This window comes from Ptychodera flava, chromosome 9 (genome assembly GCF_041260155.1).
Source record: "Ptychodera flava strain L36383 chromosome 9, AS_Pfla_20210202, whole genome shotgun sequence".
NCBI lineage: Eukaryota > Metazoa > Hemichordata > Enteropneusta > Ptychoderidae > Ptychodera > Ptychodera flava.
This window is the reverse complement of record NC_091936.1, coordinates 28,286,977-28,311,154: the sequence shown is the minus strand read 5'-3', so window position 1 is coordinate 28,311,154 and position 24,178 is coordinate 28,286,977. Positions and strand designations below refer to the sequence as shown.

The following is a 24,178-nucleotide window of genomic DNA, read 5'->3' as shown; positions in this document are numbered from 1 at the left end:
AGCGGAAGTGCCATCCCATGGAGATAAAAACATTTTAAACATTTTTACCTGAAGTGAGACATAAGTAAAATGACCGTTGAGGGCATTAAAACTTTAAAGCCCCATAAATTGTATCTTTTGGTTATTTGTTTTGTGGTTTCTCTACACTTTCAGCATTGAATCTCTAAACTGTAATTTAATGCCAAGTATTTAGCATATTAACACAACCTATATGAGTATAATCTCCATTGTTGTTGTTGAAAATTGTATTCAAGTCCGGACTAGAATTCATTTGTAAACAATAAACAATGATCACTACACACATACAAGCTGTGCTGACAAAAAGAATACTCAAAATTTCAGCATGACAAACGGAGTAGGGTCAGACACGGTAGTTGATATACAGAAGCAGAATACAGAAAAAAACTTGCCACAAGTTACAGCTTATGTCCCTTTAAAGTTTTTAGGGAGCGTTCAGTTTTTACGGCCGGGGGGGCCGGCAGGCTAAGGCGGCCCGCCGGTAAAGAGGGTCGATCATGGCCATGGCATAAAGTGAACTTTATTGTTGGTATTATGTTTTTGAAAATGTGGTGACCCCCCCTTTCCTACCAGTGAAAAAGCAATTCCCCCACCACATATTTAATGAACTTTCCTTATTAGGGATATATATCTGATTTGACTTGATCATAATTGACAAAACTTGGTACGTACATTGAAGATACTATGAGTTAACATTATTGAAAGTTATTAAGCATTTTTAGTTCAGTTAATTTTACATATATAATAAACTTTGAAATTAGGGATATTTATTTGAATTGACTTGACCAAAATAAATGAAACTTGCTATGTACATTGAAGATACTATGATACAACATCACTGAGAGTCATAGAGCATTTTTACTTCAGCCAATTCCTTATTTGTATGTAAAATGAACTTTTGAAATTAGGGATATACATTTGAATTGACCGGACCAAAGTTGATTAAACTTGGTACGTACATTGAAGATACTATGATACAATATTCTTGAAAGTCATTGAGCATTTTTACTTCAGCCGATTTCTAATTTGCATATAAATGAGATCATTTCAGTCAATTCCTTATTTGCATATTTAGTGAACTTTGCTAATTAGGGATATATACTGGGATTTACTCGATTAAAGTTGGCAAAACATGCTATGTCCATAGATGATTATACCTGGTTAAGACAACTTGAATATTGAAAGTCATTTTGCACTTTCATGCCAGCTAATTTATAATTTGCATATCTAATGAGCTTTTACAGTTTGGCATACATAGCTTTCAGGACTTGACCAAAGGCAATTACACCTCCAATATGTAGTGGTGATACAATGACAGCGGCCAAAGAAATTTAGTCTCTTTATTTCAGCTAATTACATATTTGTATACTTAATGACCTTTAGAATTAATCTGTGGTGAATATTGTTCATTATGTTGAAGTTGCAAACATGTGGCAACGGTTGAAATTTACACACAAGTGCAACACATATGAAACACGTGAGCATTTTCAGTCATATATGGTTATCCTTAGTAGCAGATGAGTGAAGTTCCCCTAATATATTCCTCACTCAAAACCCCCCGCGTGACAACAGCACCCATATATTTGATTATGCAATCAACGCTTCTTGCACACAAAGTCTACCTTGTGGCTCTTATTTGGTCTGAATTTCGGAGCAGATCAATTTAGCAACACATTTACATATTGTCTCACAGAAGCAAAACTTCTTACACAACAAATAGGAATAACCAGACCGGACATTACCAACTCTGCTTCAAGTCATGCAGTTATATTCGACTTTTCTTGTCTAACGTTGGCTCAAATTATTTGTTTTATTAATTTAGAGCATATAAACATCAACCTTTTCTTATCGAGGACTGCAATTTGTTGAAAGGTTTTCAACCTTGTTCATAAATCGTTGCTACTTATGGTGACATTTGTGCTGAAAAACCTTGAAGACTTAATTCATTCCCACAAACGAGCCATCCATTATTCATCCCTGACACTAGCTGTTAGGGGGCTTTGGCATCATACTATACACAGAAATCGATTACTCATTCGATTTCACCGGTTCAAAACTTATCTTATTGGTGTCAAGGGTGGTTGTCTGCTCTAGTTTTGTACATATATAGTTAACACCCCTTCAGGCCATGCTGTATGACGTATACCTAAGAGGTCACCACGATGACCCATTTGGCATATCAGCTTTAGGTAAGCAGCTGTAGATTGGCAAAATCCGCACAATAAGTTATCTTACAATTTGTTTCTTAGCTTTATGATTTGCTCCGATGAGTTCATTAAATTTCGACAGCAACTCTATGTCGCCGTGTTACTTGTAGAAAGGTAAGCAAAATTCCACATTTCGCCTCGGGACTTAGTGACTATAATTTCTCAACATCGAGTCATTAGCTTTGGAGTCGAAGTCACGCTACCTTACGACTACATTCTGAAAGTCCTCTCCCACAAATAATGTCAGAGTAACATTTTGTCAGGGGAGTCAAGGAATTAAATATTCCCAGGTGGATGTCACCGACAGAAAGTAGGCCATGTAAACGTCATTGATGACCAGATAAGCTACAGCTTGTTTGTCCACAATTCACCGATGTGTTACCTTTTGCCTTTTTTAGGCTACACAGTTGAATAAAAAACTTGAAATTTGAAATGAATTTAAACTTCAAATTTGGCATATGCATTAATTATATAACTTCATGACAGCTTGTACTTCGCCATTTTGGGATGTAAAGCTGAAATATCGTTATCACGTGATGCGCAGTTGCACGTTTTTGAAGGTCGGTTACACGCAAAGGATAGCGAAACAACATGCCCTATTCTGGCTTTGCATGGCAGGGCTGTGTTAGCACCACAGGGTATTGCAAGCAATGTTCGTTTAGAAGTTATGAATATGATCAATGAATGCTATGTATTATTTTTCTTCATAATACAAGCCTTACCTGTGTCCAGTGTGTGCCTATTACTTTACCATAGCTATCTCTGCACAATATTTTATAGAAAAGTCCATATCTACTAACTGCCCTCCCTAATCCTCTTCAGTAATTTGTTATACCCATCACCATCGCGGCTTATCGCCCTGATCAAATAAATCGTTAGCAGCTCATAAGGCTACCTTATGAGCTGTTAACGAGTTATTTGGTCAGGGCGATAAGCCCCTACGTTGGTGATCGGTAGAACAAATAAATGAAGGGGATTGGGGAGGACAATTGAAGATATGGACTATTTTCTTTGAAATACTATACAGAGATAGCGAGGGTAAAGTAATAGGCACACACTCGACACACGTAAGGCTTGTGTAATGAAAAAAGTGTAATACATGACATTTATTGATCATATTCATAACTTCCAAACGAATATTGCTTGCAATACCCTGTGGTGCTAGCGGCTATATCTCCCATCAGAGAGAGGAGGCGTGGCCGGTAATCACACAGACCTGACACACAGAGCTAGTCCAATTCCTACCTACGATAAGCTTCTCTGTTCTCTCTGAGGGTTTCTTCATTATCAGCCCCTGAACTGTAATATGACCACGCACTTATTGGTAACAGTTTCTGGGCCTGTTCTTCGAAATCTTCCAGACATAACAACCGGTTGTTATCCATTGGTTTGCGTCAGTGTTTTACTACTCTGGGTTTGAACGAGCATACAGATATACACACTGTGGTTACGTCGTGTATCGCCGCCGTATGGGACTCTCACTCGTGAACTTGCTGAACTTGGTTGCACATTTGAATATGATAATAAGATTTTGAATTGGTTTAGCGCCTCCTCCCAAATCTTGATCAAATTGTTTTGTTTTTTATCTGTTTCTTTTGTATCACGAGGTCGTCAACATGTCCGAGTCGGTTTCGACATCTTTCGATCAGAGTTGTATTTTACTATGTGAATATACTCTTGTGGAGTGTTTTCAACAATTTTGAGACAAGATTTGTGTGCAACTATCCACTATCTATTGAACACTATCCACTCGGCTCTGCAACCAATTAACGAATCCTCCCCTGCCCTTCATCACTCCTTTCCCCGAAGGAACTATCTGTTTGCCGTTGCCCTATTATATCACCTCCTGAATACTTGTGTGCAACTGTCGACCCGCTCCTATTGAACTTATCGGATATATTTTCTGGGCCTGTTCTTCGAAATTTTCCAGACACAACAGCTGTTCGGTATCAATACGTATCCTCCTATAGTGACTTGTTTTCCCTTGTACGCTCTGTTCTTCACTGCATGGAACAATCAATTGTGAGATTGGATGTAAATTTGAAAATGATGATAATATTTAAATCGGTTCAGTGCCCCCACATGTTAAAAAAAATTCTTTGTTTTTTATGTACCTCAGTTAAGTACATGAAAAACAAAGCCATTGCTGGTTTGACTAACTTGCTGGTTGCTCAGTCTTCTGACGAGGAAGCAAGCAAGTTGCATTCGAGATGTCGCAGAGTTGTTTTTACATTTAAATACGCTCGCCTAAGGTGGTTCTGCATATATATGGACTCATATAAGGGGTTCAAAACAAAATTAAACTATGGGACAGTGAAACCAATATGCAACTGTCCACCTGATACTATTTGGAAACCGTCTGCCCCCTCCCGCGGCACTCACAAATTTTCCCCTACTCAGAAACTCAAAAAACTGTCGACTTATACTTTTCGCCCTTAGTTCAGTTCCCGAATGTCCGCAACCCTCCGAATGATTTACGCCCCCCCCCCCCCATATCATACAAAAAGCTAAATCCTACCTGCCCACTTACTGGTTATTTTCCCGCGTTCTTCGCCAAGCAAAAGGAATAAATGTAAATATCCCCAATATAAGCCTTCCCGGCCCCGATGATACTGGAATAAATGCTCATCATCCTTCCAATATTCCCTAAAGGAGACTGCTTAACGCCATAGTCCCACCCCACTCCGTTGTCTGTGTTGATCTGAACTAAGTTTTGGTTGTCCCAGTGTTTCTTCACCACAGAGGGAAATTCATGCAACAAAATGCATTTTAGCTGAAGGTTATCGGCTAACTGCTACGAGCTCATCAATACTTGCAGTAGTTTAGACTTGCTTGAAGTGTAAAACTATAACTGGTAGCGTGTCGTTTGCGCTTGATGACAGAAACCATTACAAATATGCATTTTCATAAGCTTTATATGCACGCTTGGCCATTCTAGTAACTCCCAGGAAAAAAGAAGTCAAGTTTATGGGGTCACATGAGACCATTTTCATGATGTTACGCCACTTCTTTTCTAAATATCCTTTATAGTACCCCTACGTCGTGCCATAGGCGTTCGCTCGGTCACGCAAGAATTTGACTGGAATCTCTCGGTAGTTTTGGTATAATAGTCTAAAACTTGCGAGTATTATACAAAAACTACTGAGGGGTTCTAGTAGACAATGCAAAAAGAAGTATGATACAGCCATAGAGGGCGTGTCGCTCTTCGCTGTCAAAAGACAGCATCAACATAGTAGTAAGGTGAATTCTGAAGTCTTACTTGACGTCGTTACACCGAGAAGGTGCAGAAGATGACCTCTTCAGGGAAGGTTGTATACAGCATGAATTTGTTAGTGTGACCTACTTTGTGCCAAAGCGGACCACTTATATCATTGAGAGTTGCCGCGAACAAGTCTTATCAAATGTAAAACTTATTATCAACCAGTTCCTGTGTAGCACCTCCCCTAAACGATAACCCCCCCCCCTCCGTCATTTCAGGCCCCTGTAGTCAGACCCAAAATCGCATTTCTTTGTCAGAGGCGACGTTCCATTTTCTGTATTCTTACATGACTGACATGTGCAAATATTTTCCTCCATACTGCACTTTTGATTCGAAGATATGTATCGCGAATGCACTGTTTTTGACAACGTTCATAAAAGCTTACTTGACCTAGATGAGACATATAAACAGCAGTAGGTTGTCCGACGTCAGTGTTCACAGGATGAAAATGAGACGAAATACATGACATTCGATGAAAACCCTTGAACTAATGCGAAAGAACACTCAAGACGGTGAACCTATTAATTGATCAGTTATGTTGTGAAATATAATTAAATGTAGAACTCGCCAAATATCCTCTCCTGTTACGTATTAGAGACAGCTTACAGGAGAATTACGAGAAATTTTAAGGAGGGGCGATATCACGTGTAAGTATACCGCTCTGAAGTACATTCAGTTATAATGCGCCTCGCGTGGACAGATATTCGGGCTCTCAAACTTTTACCATTCTTTTCTGATCTATCACGTGTGGGGATTCATTTTAAAGCTCTTGGTGTACGGAAACTTTTCACCGGCTAAGTTTTTCGAAAATCGAAAATGTTATTTTTCCCCACAGAGTTAACACAGGGATGGCGGCCATTTTGAATTTCAACTATCAGTAATAAATCTGGGTAATTTGTATCTCTTGTACCAAAATTTGCACGATGACCTCCCCCCCCCCCCCCGATTTTCATTCTTGATTTTGAAAGAGAATGGTTGAAATATTCCTTGAAGAAATTTTGAGCAAAAGTTTAAGTCTTTCACTTTCGAGGCGCATACTACCTTTAACAAAAGCTCAATTTCAAACGGGAATAAGCTTTTGTCCGGCAAACCCTTTCCCTGAATCCCACTCCATACCAGCCAATTTGCCCTTTAGAGATTCCTCGCATGCTCTCTAATAGTGTATTGTCCTGCATATTTATAAAACAAATAGTAGAGACTGTGTGAAGACCAAAATGTCATCGAGTAAGAAGACAAATTATGAGAACTATGGATGAGTATTTAAGCACAGAAAGAAACCAGCAATTCTATATCAGATGTCAAATCTGTGTTGAGACCGATATATGTATACTTTTCTTCAAACTGCAGCACACTGTAAACCTAGCTTAAATCAATTTGTCAAGACACCACCATGTTATCGGGGATCTACTTTGTTGCTCTAACAGCGAGGACTTTTGTTGGCCACAATTTTTTTTATCGTATAAGAGAAGCAAGGAAAGCAACACCTATTGCACAACAAATGAATTAACTTGACCGGACAACTGTGACCGGACATTCACAAACTCTGCCTCTATACTAGCCGCATATATTCGAACTATTCTCATGATCACAGAGTTTTTATGTTACACAGCAACCTGCTTTTTTGTTTGCTTTATTCTAGAGCATGTCTGTACCTTGCCCGGAGATCAGTGAACACGATGATGGCATTTGCGATAACGCCTTGCCTAACACAATATTCGACGATCATCCATTACTACAAATTATCAACAGTGGTCATTATATTATTAGAGAGAAATCGCGATATATGTCAGCCAGGACTCGATCAGCGACGGATAATTTAGGCCTATTTTCACTTACAGTATTTCAGAAACAGTCCGCAATTCCTACTGGTTTCAAGGGTGCTGTTTCTTCACCAGTTAACACTGATTCGGGTATTGCTGCATGATGTCAGCTCCCTAGAGAGGTCACCCTAATGACCCACTTGGCATGTCGAATCAAGGTCCGCCTGCGTAGTCATCTTACAGAACTACTTTTCTTCCGAACTCAACATAAAACTTGACTCCGATGGGGTCGAGTGAATTTCGACATTTAGCTTTGACTGTGGGTCTCGCTTCTGCAGTGACCCAGGTGCCAGCAGGACGCATTCTACCTCTGAACTCGTTACCATAATTTTTAATTTATAATCCCAAAAAGGTTCATTAGAATTGGAGTTCAACGGCATATTAGCCTACAGCCGCAGTTTATATATATGTTGTGTTCATCAAATCACATATCTTGCACGAATAAGATGAGCTTTTTCCACATTACAAAGGCTTCCAAAAACAATTATTTGGCCTTTTCGAGATACCTACCGAGCAGTAGAATGAAATTTCTCTTTCCGTTCATCAGAAAAATCCCTTTAGCAAGCATATGTACTGGCATACGGGGAAATATTGACCGACAATCCGCTACCCGCCATTCAAATTCCCACGCACTCGTTCCACTGATACTAAAGACGTCGCACGATCGCCCGCCCGTCGAGAAACAACGTATGAAATGCTCTTTGCAAGAATAGTTTGTTGATTGCTCTTGTACACGTCATAAATTTTAACTCGAGGAAGCCTGTCAAAAGAACTATAAATCTGTGACGTATACATATGTGACCCCTACCTCCGGGTCGTTTATAGCCCACCACTGTAAACGCTTTTCAAAGCTATAAACGAGGGCAAACCAATGGATACCAACCAGTTGCTATGTCTGGACGATTTCGAAGAACAGGCCCAGAAGATATTACCAATAAGTGCGTGGTCATATTACAGTTCAGGGGCTGATAATGAAGAAACCCTCAGAGAGAACAGAGAAGCCTATCGCAGGTAGTAAGAAATATGACGGCTTGTATTGCGGTCCTCGTTGTATATGGTATGACTGACATAACGTAACATCAAGCCATAGCATTCACCTACTGATCATGACCCGCCGACCTTAGGTTATCATCACAAAATGACGAGTCAGAATGCATACATGGTATTAATTCAGGTCTGGGTGCAGGTCCGAGAAAGAGAATAAGAACAATCTTGGACTAAGGGGTGGACCATTTGATATCCTGGGGAAGTCTGAAAGATTTTTGAAAAAAAATTCCGGGCAATGAAAAAATCAGACAAAGAAGGCTTTACAAAAAATGACGCACTAAGGTGACAGGAAAAATCCATTAAAGTTACTTTGTGGTACACATTTTTTATTTTCAGGACACCATTCGGCGCAAATTTTAGGCTGTATCAAATATACTATGGTTCTTTGGCCAAATGGGATGGGGAGAGATTATATTTGAGTATAATGTGTCCCTCTTATAGCTGGATCCGAAGAGCATAATCGTGGCAGGTAAATGTAGTAACTTGTTGCTTTCTATAACTTTTACAGTTTGTTGGCTGGTTTCTTCCAACTGAAGTTTGGCATCGCAAAGTAATTTGGGATGTCAACATAAGATAAGATAAGCTTATCACATCTGTGATTGAGATTAACCGTTGGTCATTAGACATTTTAGCAACAGTTCAAAAGTGTTTCAACGTGCGTACGTTTACAGCTCATGGAAAAGAGAACAGGCTATATTGCTTCACAGATTAAATTTTCATTTTCATACATACCTCGTAATTCATAATAAAGAGAAAACGTAAATAGAACTTAAATTTCAATATTTAGTACTACTTTGAGTTTTTATGTGTATTGTAAATAGGCCACCAAAAGGCAAGATCAAAGATGGCTTTTAAAGAGAATGTTTTTGGAATTATTCTGTGGTAAATTCAGCTGATCATTTTTGGAATGGTTGTTTCGAAATGTTCAATAGGTACAGATGTACCTTGGATGCAGATATGTCATCTTTCCTCAGATCATGTGCATTTATTTTATCGATAGAATTACACTCAGTTCCCGAGGCGTAAACATTTGAACATATGTACAAGTATTATGTCCTAAACAGAGTATGATTATCTTATGTACGATATTGAAATCCAAGCCCAGTAAAGGACTCTGTTGATTTGTTGTTGGGGAAAAACCTATTAAAATGACTGCAAAAAAGTTGCTAGAAATCAGAGAGTGGAAAAAATAATGTACAATGGGTTAGGTAAAAAAATAATGCTACCTCATCAATCTTCCAGACCCCTTCCTCAGGATATCAAATGGTCCACCCTTTACTGTCATCTTTCAATAAAAACTTTTGAATGGTGCAATTAATAACCGACAACATAGAGTATTTGCTTCAGTTACTGAAAGCTTAATGAGCCCGAACGGTCACTCCCTGACCCCCGAGGTGCAACTATAACATATTGGCAAAGGTCACAAGGCACAGACTTGTGTGACAACTTTAAACTGAAAACTGCGTTAGGTTTTCCCACTATCCCTCCTTCAAGATGAAGGACTATGGTTTATCCTACCCATATTTTAACCCCAACCTCACGGGAAACGCATTTGGTCCCGCATTGGATATAGATGTACCCTAGACGGTCAAACTACAAAGCACAAACAACAATTTTCCGTTAAGCGGGGAGGGGTGGGGTGGGTGTGTAGGAGGGTCGATCAAAGGTTCACATATGTTGCCGAATACCTATGTCAAAAGTCAACATTTCTAACAAAAAGACATATGTCAACAATAGCCATTTAGGATCAACAGTTGTGCTACGGTTAAAAGCTTAAGTTAAAAAGTATACATTTTTGAACAATTCCTCTAAGTCGGTATAAAATCTACATGGGACGTGCAAAAGAAGGGTGAAAGCCGGCGTACACATAAATACCTTTCCCATGACAGTGCCCAAAACTGTCACAAAATTGTCTGTGATTAGATCGTTTCCTCTGTTTCGCTGTAGGTCTTCTGAATGAGTCTTTTAAATTAGTGGCACTATGTTTTCCGACTTGACCGTGACGAGCTGCAATTCATATCTAAACACAACACCGCGTTCTGCGCGATGGTTACATCACTGTTAGATGAACACCATTATGCCTTCATAGCTGTCTCGACTAGTCCACTTTCACGCTTGAATAGAGAAGACATGACAGTTCAGTATTAAGGTAGTATGCACCTCGAAAGTGAAAGACTTAAACTTTTGCCCAAACTTTCCTGAACGAAACTTTCAGCAATTCTCTTACTAAATAAAGAATAAAAATCGGGGAGTCACCATGCTAATTTTGGTACTCAGAGAGAAATAACCCAAGATTTACCGATATTTGTAATTCAAAATGGCCGCCATCACTGCGTTAGCGCTATGGAGAAAACAATAAAATTTTCTATTTTCGAAAAACTAAGCGGATGTAAAGTTTATCCAAACACCGCAAGATGTAGTCTTAATGTGCTCAAAATGCACGTTATATTTCCAATTTCATAGGTATTGGTTGAAACCCCGGATACTCAGAGATGTATCAGTCGTAGACATATCGACCAGTGTCCTCGGCGAGAAAGTAGATGCGCCGATTTGCATATCACCGACAGCCTTCCATGGCATGGCACATCCGGATGGAGAAATTGCAACCGTCAAAGGTAATTTGTATGAGCTTGTAACTTGTAGCTTGTAAGTCTACGATTGAGACAGTATAATGCCAATAGCTAATCAGCTTGAGAGTACAGTGTTCGTGCACCATCAATAATGAATAAATTTACTTCAAAGAGTGCAGCTTGACTATCTTTAGTATGCATTTTATTCGTCCGCACGATAAAGTATTATAACCTTACTTACAACTTCGAATAATGAACGCTTCTATCACTTTGAAACTGCCAGCAAATGCGGTTGATTAAAATGAAGTTGATTTCCTTTCTTTAAGAGCCCGTGCATGCATGCGTTGTCAATGGAAATGTCAATATCAAATATATCACAAAAGGGGCGGGATAATCGGCTCAGATTTGCAAGGTGACAAAAGAGAACAGGATTAGTAGTATTTAGGTGCTAAACTTACCTAAAGGAAACTTTTAAACCATTCTCTTTCATAATCAAGAAAAACAATCGGGCATCAACGTTAAACATTAGAAGTAGAAAAGCAAATTACCCATGGGCACTATTTCCTGACACCCGAAATTCAGTATGGCCGCCGTCATTGTGTTAACTCAATGGGAAAAATTAATTTTGGATTCGCAAAAGTGGGATTGTGATAATTTGGTTCAGTCTGAGAGCTTCAAAATGAACCCACATAGGTGCGAGAAACAAAAGAAAGTAATGCAAACATTTCAGAGTCCGAACATCTGTCCCAGAGACGCAGTCTATCTTTAGGCGCCACAAAATATCTTCTTGTTAATAAAAGGAGCTGTACTCATTTATTTATATTATCCTTTTCTCCTTAACCTCAGGCTGTCATTCATATCAATACAGCCTTACAAATTACTTATTTTTTTGATCAGTAACTTTGCCATTCATTCTATCGACAAGGGTACCGGCTGTTCGCCCGAAAGAACCCTAGATGAAGTTGTTGACCTTTCAAAAGCAGATGCCAGAATTTCATGGGAGTATGTACGATGGCTCAAAACGATCACAAATTTACCTATCATCCTGAAAGGACGCTGTACTAGCTGCCGAACATGGCGTGGAGGGAATACTGATATCCAATCATGGTGGTCGGCAATTGGATTGTTCGCAATCAAGCAACGGTAAGCTTCCACATTTCTATTGAGAAAAACTGTTTGAAGTAGTGTGTTGAAGAGTACTTGCTTTACCCGTCTAGGTGGTTTGAAATCATTGCTTATTTATCTATTGTGTTGGTTGCGTGTCAATTGTATAATTTGATCATACAGTGGGACTCTGTTTAGCCAAAGGGAAATTTCCCATCATATGTTTAAGGCAGAATGCACCTCTTGGACAGACATTCGGACTCAAATTTTACAGTATTATCTTAGTCTCTTGTTTACAGGGGTCGTTTTGATGCTCGGGGAGTAAGTAAAGTTTTTATCGTCTTATTCCTTCAACGTCCCTATAGAGTTAACAGGGTATCGCGGCCATTTTGAACTTTAAATCAATTTATGTAATTTATTTCTCTGATGCCAAATTTAGCATGGTAACACCTGATTTTTGTCTTGATTAAGAAAGGAAATGGTTTTAAGTTTCCTTGGCGAAAGTTTTAACAAAAATTCAAGGCTTGTACTACGTTACCTTAAAGTTAATGGACAAGAAAATCTTTGATTTGATTTTGTATATTCAAATTGGTTTGAGAGACGACAAGTCATGCTTGTTTTTGAGTCCTCACGAACCTCCCTCAAAGTTACCACTGGTCACCAACTGTAACTTCTGTACGGCAACTTTGTACAATAAGAAAGGGAACAGACCCCTCAACATTTACCATGTAAAAGCTAATCAGTTGTCGTCCGTCTAGCTCATAATCAGAGTAGTTCTCTGGGGCTCATAGTATCAAACATGTGGCTGTGGACAAGAGCTAGCTGTGCCATATTTTCTATTGATTGTCTATTTCATTCTTCCTCTTCGTGCGAAAGATCGATGTTCTATCAGATATCACTGATGCAGTTGGAGACAAACTAGAAGTGTACGTAGATGGCGGTATAAGAAATGGAACTGATGTGCTAAAAGCGTTGGCATTGGGGGCATGGGCCGTATTCATCGGCAGACCGGTTCTCTATGGATTAGCCTGTAATGTAAGTTATACCGTTTCAAACTCAAATTAACTGTAGAAGAAAAAGCAGCTACCAGTAGGTTTGACGACACTTCAGTCGTTATTACATAGGTGATTTCAGTAAAAATCTTCAGTCTCCTGATTCAACATATCACACCATGAAAGAGAACTGCACTGGTATTTAAGGACTCTCTTCGACGGGAATTGGATGTCTTTAGATTGGACTGAAATCAAAACCATCTTTCGTCAGCTATTCTGCAACAAAACCCTTAAATCTGCAAACAACATTACCGGGACCCAAGCATCACCAATAGGTATCTTTCAGTAATCAGAGCCGGGGTTGGCTAGCAAATTGTTCCTGCACATCTGTCAAAATAACAGAAGCCCTGCTACTCAAACATATTAAAAGTGGCGATCTCTCCCACCCCTCCACTGTCGCTGAAAGTTAAATGGCCACCATGTAGTAAAATGGTTTCAGTCAATTGCCGTATGTTTTGTGCAGGCTAAGCCATGTCCTATATTAGCACTTCCAAAAACACTTATTAGAAAGCTGTTAACCTTGAAACTTCAATTAAAGATAGTGTACTACATATATTATCCTAACTAAATCTTAATTTAATGTACATCCATCGCAGAGTAAATGTATAATGTATGTAAACTATCCTATGTTTTGTGTCATACTAAGCCTCCAATGTATAAGGTAAAGGCCAAGTTGTGTGTCATTGTTGAACACTTCCAAAAATTTTAATTGAAGGCTTTTGAAATATAATGTGCATCAAGTATATGCATATTTTCAATCACGGGTCTTCGATGTATGAGGTATAGATTAAGCCATGTTTCATAGGTGAACAATTCGCAGATTTTTGATTGACGGCCATTGAAATTGAGTTTTTATATAAATACAGTACAACAAATGTATTATCCTTCATAGATGTGACCTTGATATAGATGCATTATGAAGTAAATATAAACTGTGTCTGCTATCATACATTTGTGTCATATGGCCGCCGATGGCATTGTCAATGTACAAGGTATAGCCTTATAAGCCATGTCTCATGGGTTAACACGTCCTAAAATTTTATTAGAAGTCTGTTGATAATGAAACTACAATTAAACATAGTGTAATAAATGAATAATCCTGAATAAACCTTACTTGGATACAGATTCATCGTGTAGTAAATATAATCTCTATCAAATACCCTATATTTTAGGGCATGTGACCATCCAATGTGTCATTCATAGGCTAAGCCTCGTCTCATCGGTAAACACTTTATTATTTGAGCGCTATTAAAATTGAAAGTTCGATTAAATATAACGCAATAAGTGTGTTATCCTAAAGTTTTTTCTTCCATTAAGATCTGTTATGTAGGTCTTTTTACCCCACTCATGACCTGAGTTTAATTAGTCTAGAACATTCTTGAGGTCAATGTCCTCAAAGGCCTTGAATTCAATTAGTCTTGTTTGGAACCTTCTGGCAATTCAATTCGTCGTGTGTTTACTACAAGTGGAGATATTTTTAGTGTAGTAATTAGCATATCAATACAGGTTCTAGATTGTTCTCTTATATAACCACTTTAGTATAAATATCGGGGAAGCACAGTTTTCAGTCAGACATTTTGGATGGTGTCACAGACGTGTTACATCAAGACTTTGGAAACTCCAGCAGTATCAATTTGAAGACTTTTCGAGACCTTCACTGCCACGCTGGATTTATACTGTGGCCTTTGTGCAACTTCAAGCCTGCAAGCCAAAGGACTGCTAACTCTGTCTCAGTGTCTGACTCAACTCTGGAGCTTTGTGCCGTCCCAGCTGAGATAAGTAGCCTGTACACTTTTTCAGTTTGTACTCTATCCCTTGACTTAGTGATTAGTTTTATTTTTTGTATTAAATTGTATTTAAAATAAATTCGCTGACTTCACCGGTTTTTTCTTACGTAACAGATCCATCATGAAATAACAATAACTCAGGTTGTGTCAAGTATCATATAATTATGTAGTTGTTGTTTTTTGTTGTTTTTTATGGGTCCATGTGTAAGGTACATGCTCTCATAGCTTGCACCTAACATGAGCCACAGTATGCAAACAACCTGCCATTGCCACTCTTTTGGTAAAAACAGTTGTGAGACAAGCTTGTATAAACTTGCCAAGACATGAAGTTAATACGAAGTGTGAAGAAATGTGAGTACTTTCACCTTTGTGAAAGTCATAAAGGATCAGTCACGTGGTTTGGCGGTCATATGCCGCAAACCTATGATATCCATGATAAGAATGTTCAAAATACTTCTCCTTCAAAACGAATGCATCACTTAACTAAAATATTACTCATATCATCATTGTTATGCGGACATGTAAGTCTGCAAAACTCATTTGGATCAGTCACGTAGTTAGGTGGCCACATTAGTTTTTGTGCAAACCTATGATTACCAAGGAATATTATCTGAAAATCTTCTTCTCTAAAACCAACGCACCATTTGAACCGAAATTTTACTCATATCATTTTTAGTACGTGTACATTTAAATTTGAGAAGCGCACTTAATGGACCGATGATGTGGTTTGGCAGCCAAATTGGTTTGTACAAAAAACCTATGATAACCATAGAATTACATTCAAACCTCTTCATCTCAAAACCAATGGCACCATTTGAATTTTAAAAAATACTCAAATCGTTCATATTATGTGTACTTTCTAGTTTGGAAAATGCATAACGATCGGTAGCGTGGTTAGGCGGCTATAGTGGTTTTTCAAAAAAAAAGGAACAATAACCATAAGATAATATTCAGAATTCTTCTAACTCAGGACCAACAAACAATTTGAGCTGAATGTTTGCACATAGGATAATAAATGCGAGTACTTTCAAGTTTGCGAAAGGTGTGCTAGTGAGCGACGTCGTTCGGTAGCCATATTGCCATTAAAGAAGAAAGGTATAGTGGCCAAGAAATAACTAATTATTATAATATTAAAAATCATCTTCATCAGAAACAACAAGCCATTTCAGCTCAAGAGAATGGTACCAAACCTTTTGCCAATTTTTTTAGATTACCTTTAATGACTTTGACCTACTTTTACATATCTCAGAAACTACACGAGCCACAAGTTTGATTTTCTCGGATATTGACCAGTTGGGCAAAATTCTTTTCTCCAAGATTTTGAATGAGCTTAAATAACTTTTGACCAACTTTCTTGTACCACAGCAACTACTATACAAGAGCTACGAGTTTAGTGTCCTTGTATATATTGACCTATGTGCAACAATTCGTTTTCAAGGATACGGGGGTGATCTTGATAACATTTGACTTACATCACATGTCTCAGCAAGAACAAGGGCAACAGGTCGGACTAAAATGACATCTTGTCTTATGTTGCTGATACTATAGCAAAAATGACAACTGCTTGGGCCCCATCAACGCAGCTTGTAGCTTCAATTTTGTCTTTTTGGTTTTGTTTTTAGTTTCGATAGCATTTCTTGAAATGAATAAGTGATAGGGAAGACATGCAGGATGATCAAAAGCTTGTAAATTGTAACCTAATAAAGTAACAAAATTTCACGGTGACATTTAATTTCTGCATGTGAATATTGGTACCTATATGAATCCCCTCTTGAAAGTAACATTGCAGATCAACATATTGTCAACATCTATGAATGATGGTTGATGTCAAATAAAAATAATTTAATTATTGATATATTTTCTGCATAAATATAGATGGACACACAGACTAATTTGAAACACTGTACTATACACAGCTGTACTATTCTTATAAAATGGGAACGTAGAGTGTTGAGTTATTATTACATATTAGTACTGGAGTTTTACAATGAAATAATAACAATGAAACATAAATATTCATTAGTATGTTTAGTATTAACCATGTGAGCTTACCTTTTTCTGCGGCCCCTGTTCATGATAAGTTTTGGCGATTTTGGCAAATATTCCTGTCAACCAAAAACGTGCATGCATTTTGCGTCCCCTGAGTTAGATGGTAGGTCTCTTCTGATTCCTTTAATATATATCTGGGAATAAATGAATTGACATTTCTTTTCGTTGTCACCATATTTGACTGCAATACATCAACTAGTCCACGCAACAAGGAAGAATGCACACAAGTTAGTATATTATCAGATAAAACATTTCAAGGAGGTATGCGGGCGATTTCAATTATAATTAAGTGGTTTATGAGATGATATTTTTGATCTCAATGAAATTGTAAGCAGGTATCAGGTCCTATAATCGAAACAATGGTAAAAGGAAAACAATGACATAATAACATTTGAAATAAACATTTTAACTGCTGTAAAATTAAGATAAAAGTAATTTATAACATTCACAATATTAAGAAGTGATATAATGCAAAGTCATATTTTTCGTTTACCTTACGGTCATTGTAAGCAAGGACCACATACAATTGTTGAGAAAATGGACAATTGAGAACCATGATACCCTGACAGCGAAATAAAAATTTAAAACCATTTTAAGTAAAAGGGGTTCATGTTGATTACTGTGTAAGGTGGAGATAAAGTTGCTTCTGATAAAAGCCCATCCTTTTCTTGACCCTAAGATCAATGTTAGGAACCCTGAAATCGCAAATAAAAGAACCAATGTTTCCGTGAAACGATTCATATTGATTTGTGTATGGATGTGATAAAATAGTTGTTTGTGATGCAAAACCATCATTTTGTCAATCTTGAGGCCAATGTAGGCAAGAACTATGTGAAATGGCTTATAAAATGGACCTCTTAGAACCTTGGTAACCCGAAATTATAAAATAAAAATACAAAATAATATTTCAGTGAAACGCTTTATATTGATTTGTGTCTTGTTTTGGCCAAGTATTCGTCTGTGCTGAAAATCAATATTTTAATCAAGACAAGAGCCACATGTAATGGTGAATACAATGTACCTCTGGACGAGCTTGCAGATGTGCGATTATAAAGCCGTTGGCCATTAAAAGCCTGTACATGAGAACTATGGCAGCAAGACATTGGAAATAGAAATATAAAACAATGTTTCATTGAAACGGTTCATATTGATTTGTATATGGTTGTGACAAACTAGTTGTTTGTGATAAAACCATCATTTTGTCAACCTTCAGGTCAATGTAGACAAGAACCATGTGTAATTGCCAATAAAACTGATCCCTTAAAACCATGGTAGCCACATATTGGAAATAAAAATATAAGACAATATTTCAGTGAAACGGTTCATATTTATTTGTGTACTGTTGTAACAAACTAGTTGTTTGTGATGAAAATCATTCTTTTACTCGACCTTGAGGTCACTGTAGGCACGAACCACATGTAATTGCCTGTAAAATGGACCTCTGACAACAATGTTTCAGTGAAACGGTCCATACTGATTTATACATGGTTGTGCAAACTACATGTAGTTGTAACCATATGTATACAATGGCCCATAAAATGTACCTCTGAGAACCATGGTAGCAAGAAATTGGAAATAAAATATGAAACAATTTTTCCGTTTATGTTTATTTTTGAGAGACTCAGTGTTTCGTTGTGACAAAGTTGTTTGTGATGAAAAACATCATTTTTGTCGACCGTGAGGACTATGTAGGCAGAAACTACGTGCAATGGTCCATTAAACGTACTTAAATTTCGGTTGTGGTAAAGTAGTTGTTTTCGATAAAAAGTAATCTTATTTGTTGACCTTTAGGTATAGGTTAATGTTGGTAAGTACGAGAAACGTGATTCATATTGTGTGTGATTCCAATCAGCAAAGTAGTTCGTGTGGTTGTAGCGACGAGCAGTAGATTCAACAGGTATTGTCGGCCCGGTTTGCACAGCTGCTGCTGTTCGTGGTCAGCAACATGTCTTCATCATTACTGCCCGGCGTCCGTAATTTGTAGCGATGTCGACCACTACGTTGCCTGTAGACGGACGTTTCTGCTCCGCGTGAAATGGGTGTCCGACCGTATGCCCCGTTGGTGTGCCAGTGTTTTCCCGTCGTTTCTAGATGCCATGATGACCCCGAAATAGGCAGTGGGGCTGCTCTCAGTTCTCCAGAAGATGCTTCTCCGTTTTGTGTTTTAAGCATCGGCACTGGCGCTGGAGAAATAAACGCGATGATGATTGGTCACCTGAAGGAAAAATTTCCTCGTATTCGCTGTACCGTGGTCGAGCCGTGCGTCAACGAGATCCGGAAATACCAAAAGTACGTTGTTGAAAACGAAGATGAATTCAAAGACGTTCAGTTCGAATGGTTTTCTGACACCTTTGAAGCATTCATACAGATTGGGATAGAAGATATCAACGGAAAGATAAAACAGTTTAACTTTATCGAGGCAGTGGAGGTTGTATACTACCTCTCTAACCACGAGGACGCCCTAGAAGAGATGTACGACAGTTTGGCACCTGGTGGGTTACTGCTTATCATCGTTGCCGTCAACAATTGAGGATACCACAATCTTTGGAAACAACACGCGATATCCTGGGCGACGACCGAATGAACTTCATCACTTCAGAGGATGTCAAAGACGCGTTTAAGAAGAAGGGTATCCCTTTTTCTGCCGTTCCAGAACCTAATGGTAGCAGAGTCGATATTTCCGAAGTGCTCGACGAAAACTCAGACGTTGGAAATCGCATCCTAGACTTTTTGACTCACAGTTTTCATTTCTGTAAATCAGTTCCCCAGCATATCCGGGACAACATGATGTCTGTCTTGAAGAGCAAGCAATGTTCTGAAATAATTGATGACCGTGTCTTATTTAATAACAGCTTTGAGGCCGTCATCGTACAGAAGGCGTTCTCACATTGATGTGTTCATGTTGATATTCACAAGTTGTATAACTGTGACTTAAATTTCAAAATGCAAATTCTGTTTTTCTGTACAGAAAAAATGGCATCAAGTCTGGTACGTCTAACGCCACTTTGAAATAACAATACTTTGATGATCAATGGTGACTCGTTTTACAGAGACTATGCAGGATAACCTAAATTTCACAGTTTCATAGTATCTTAGACAAATTCGACATGGAAGAGTTAACTTGAGAAAAAGAGGACTAGCCACCCTGAAAAAGTTTCAGAGAAGGTTACCGAATAGCAAAAATGTAAGATCAAAAGAGGAATATCTGATCAATTTTAGAACAGCGATGACTATTGTCTTGAACGAGGTTCTGAATTTCCACGCCTGCGCATTTTCAGCCAACAGCAGTTTTCTAAATGATTCCGAACACATATCAGTAAGAGTGTTCCAAACAAAGCAAAAATGCCATGAAGGTATTTCATCCTGTTCTGCCTCGAGTATTTATTTGTAATTTGCCCTATCACTTGAAATTTGAATGAAAAGAATTTTCACATGTTGTTTTCTAAGCTGCATCACTGTAATGTATAATTGTCCGTATTGTATTCACTGCACATTTTCAAGAAATAATGATAAATGAGTTGTAAAATTTAATGAATTATTAAGAGTAATGATAAACATCTAATTCACAGTTGAGCATGTTATGTCTTACATTTGAATATGGCTTTATATAATAATATTCGTGTCTTTAGACATTACAAGCATGTATATCTTCCGGTGGGTCTATCATATCTCATACTGGGTATATACTACGCAGTCAGAGAAAACATTTCTTTCGTGACTTTGGCGGCGAGGATAGGAAAGGGTTTGCTTCATACTGCTTTTCACGGTGCACTGACTTCAATTGACACACAGGGGAAAGTGATACTGGCTGGCAGGAGAAGGGCATTTTTAAAGATTTTCAGGGATGTACCAATTTAAAAATTAAATATTGCAGCAAAACGCCATGTTGAATTTTCTTCGTATTGGCAAACATTAAAAAGGTTCATAAGCAGATGCTATTTGCACAATTTGAAATTGATTTCCTCTGCGGTTTTAGAGAAGTATATGATTCATGACAAAATTCAAGACAGGTGGCAGGTTATGACCAATCAATATTTGCTCGGCCAGGTGCACTACTTCTCATAGTCAGAGATCACCTAAATAAATGTCCCTTAAAATCCAGTAGTGCTGAATAAATTGACTGCGAATAAGTTTATGATTTATGCAGCGAAGCGAACAAAATCAGTAACGTTTCATTGTAAATGGAACGAAGAAGAGGACGACACTTTTACACTCATTTTTTAACGACAGCTAATTTTTTTCTTTGCGAAAAGGGATAATATTCAGTAGAGATAATGTGTAACATTTTGGCGGTCGTATTCGCTATTGACACGCCCTCTCAGCCACTTAAGGCAAATCGGTGTTGAGAGAAAGACCGAAACTAAAGACACTCTAAGTGTCATTACAGAAAATCAGGGTCCGGTGAAATTGGCGTTATACGTATGCGTAAGAGCTTTTGTAGAGCTGAATTGCGAACACAAGTGTTGTCCCACGGTGTGACAATCGTTTGAGAACGGGCATTACAAGTCATGTATCACCTCCGCAGACAGCAAGCGAACTCAAAAGATTTGTGGCTCCATCCGTAGTAGGATTTCCACAAAATAAGTATTCGATCAGATCACAAAACACTACTTTTGGGGGCCCTGTGTCAGAAAATTAATCGCGCGTCACGTCTATTCCAGGATTGAACTAACTGTTCAAAGGTCCTACTCCCTTGGCAGTACACTGTCATACAGCAGCTTTAAAATATACAAGATTTCTTTTCTCATCCACAGGGAGAAGAGGGTGTAAAAGCTGTACTCCGAATTCTTAGAGAAGAGTTCATCCGAGCTATGACATTAATGGGTATGTGAAGTGCATTTAGCTTTCGTGAGAAACGAAAAAGCACCATCGCTCAATCTGTCAATTTATTCGTTTTCTCAAAAGTAACGTCCATTAATACCATATGCGCTCTGTTCCCCGGTAAGTTTATATCCCAAAGTCAGATGTAAGAATGGGCCTGCTGGGTTTTCGTAACCGTGCAACTAAACTCTAAAATTCATTGCCAAATGGTTTGATATATGCATTGAATACTAAGGAATTTATCTACACGCCTGTTATCGGGTTGGTTTATTCCCATCTAATTATTGATGCCTCACTTGTGACGAAGTGGCTGATTTTAATGTATCGAGCTCCGATGAAAATGACTCCTTGAGTAACTCGGGCGCTCGTTAAAAATGAAAGTCGATAAGTAATTAAATAAATAAATTGCTTTCAATTATGGGCTACCTAATGATTATCGCTCCTCTTCAATATGAATCAGACATTTCAGAAAGGCGGTGTATACTGGTTTAAAGGTACACATGATATCCAATCTTTTAAATTGCTGTCACAACGGGAATGCAACACGGAGTATTTTTATCAATTTATAGTTTTAATGCTCGTATACTGCTTCTCGACATTGAGCAATGTTACCGCTTTTAATATGTTGTTCATAACAATACCATGTACAGTTTGTTCGTTGAAGTATGTACTCTTGTGTAACTATCCAATTATTCTGCAATTCAGTATTAAAGGGTTGCACATTCCGTTCAAGTTTCGAATTTGACGCGAGTATCCTTGCTTTAATGTTCGCGTGTATGTCAGCAGAGTAGCCACAATTAGCAGTGTTGTGTTCTTATGACACAGGTATCACAATGAGGTTTGACTTAAACAGTTGAACCAACCGTCGATATACAGGATGGCCGCTATACCGCACAGACAACATTATCGCTTTACAGGTTAAGAAACCGAGTTACGGCAAATAGTTATAGGAACGCTGTCATGGTACAACACACACCAAATCCTGAGATGATAAGAACGTTATGCACAGATTATGAGCAGCCGTGCGTTAACTTTTAGCTTACCTATCGTGTTTTTATCGTTTAATTGCAGGTTGTAGCCGACTGAGTGATGTCTCCAGGTGTCTTTTAGTCAGCAGGAGTGATCTATTATCGAAGCTCTGAAATTTGAAGTCGGGCCACGAAGTCATCTCCTTCTACAGGATCAGTATATCTCTAAAAGGTTGATAACACAATAGTGCTTTCGGTTATCATTGTTTGCAAACCTGCCCTTTGGGGAGGATTATATTTGCAAACTTACGCAAGGGTCACACTTTATGTTTACCATTGTTGTAATTAATGCAAATTTTCAATTTGTTTTCAATAGAATGTAAAACTTTTCGCATAATCATATACATACAATTGTAATAGCTGTCCCAAAGTACATAAATTACATCTCGTAGCTCTAATATATAAATGTGTTCAATGAAAATGACACAGTATGCATTGTATGTGTATATCTGTATATTTTTCCCTATGAAATGTATAAATATATATATATACTGGTTTAAAGGTACACATGATATCCAATCTTTTAAATTGCTGTCACAACGGGAATGCAACACGGAGTATTTTTATCAATTTATAGTTTTAATGCTCGTATACTGCTTCTCGACATTGAGCAATGTTACCACTTTTAATATGTTGTTCATAAAAATATTCATGTACAGTTTGTTCGTTGAAGTATGTACTCTTGTGTAACTATCCAATTATTCTGCAATTCAGTATTAAAGGGTTGCACATTTCGTTCAAGTTTCGAATTTGACGCGAGTATCCTTGCTTTCATGTTCGCGTGTATGTCAGCAGAGTAGCCACAATTAGCAGTGTTTGTGTTCTTATGACACAGCTATCACAATGAGGTCACTTTTCATTCACCACTATATTTCATATATATATATATATATATATATATATATATATATATATATATATATATATATATATATATATCAACTTAATTCTTGAGAGGGATGATTGAAAACGCAAAAAAAATTTAGAAATTTCATCCAAATGTCAATCCTTCCCTTGCAAAACTAGTTAAACCAGTGCATTAATATATGTTTGACAATTGATATGAATGTACATGACTAGATTTGGGTGGAAAGCAGTACATATATCTACGACCAATATGATTTCGGAATTTCACCCACAAATGTCAGTTCACTATACGTTGGCATCAATGAGGAAATGCAATACAAATTCAAAACTAGCTACATCTGTCCATTTATATATGTTTGATTATCGATATTAATATACTTGACTTTAAAGTGGTGAGAAGTGCATACATGTACGATCGATATATTAAACTTTCGCCAAAATCGTTAATTCACTATGTATGGCCGTCTATGGAGAAAGCTAATAAAAACTTCTTTTGAAAAGAAATTGTTCAGTCTCTGTATTTATATATGCTTGCTTATTAATATGAAT

The 24,178-nt window shown here is 37.8% G+C and overlaps 2 protein-coding genes across 5 annotated transcripts in view; one reads left to right on the top strand and one right to left on the bottom strand.

Moving 5' to 3' along the window:
* The window catches only part of LOC139140567 (2-Hydroxyacid oxidase 2-like), a 53,944-nt gene extending 50,224 nt beyond the window's left edge, over window positions 1–3,720 (bottom strand). For 2 of the 4 annotated variants that reach the window (XM_070709912.1, XM_070709911.1), the window contains exon 1: window positions 3,471–3,720. In XM_070709912.1, coding sequence (XP_070566013.1) covers window positions 3,471–3,610 — 140 coding nt within the window. In that variant the 5' untranslated portion in view covers window positions 3,611–3,720. The remainder of the gene's footprint in view (window positions 1–3,470) is intronic. The other 2 variants (XM_070709910.1, XM_070709913.1) reach the window with 2 other exon arrangements.
* An 8,127-nt stretch (window positions 3,721–11,847) lies between these two features.
* On the top strand, window positions 11,848–22,900 carry LOC139140571 (2-Hydroxyacid oxidase 1-like). Its single transcript, XM_070709917.1, has 4 exons — window positions 11,848–12,064; window positions 12,902–13,060; window positions 21,668–21,737; window positions 22,806–22,900. The coding sequence occupies exons 1-4, from the start codon at window positions 12,026–12,028 to the stop codon at window positions 22,874–22,876; spliced, it is 339 nt and encodes a 112-aa protein (XP_070566018.1). The 5' UTR covers window positions 11,848–12,025; the 3' UTR covers window positions 22,877–22,900.
* The last annotated feature ends 1,278 nt before the right edge of the window (window positions 22,901–24,178 follow it).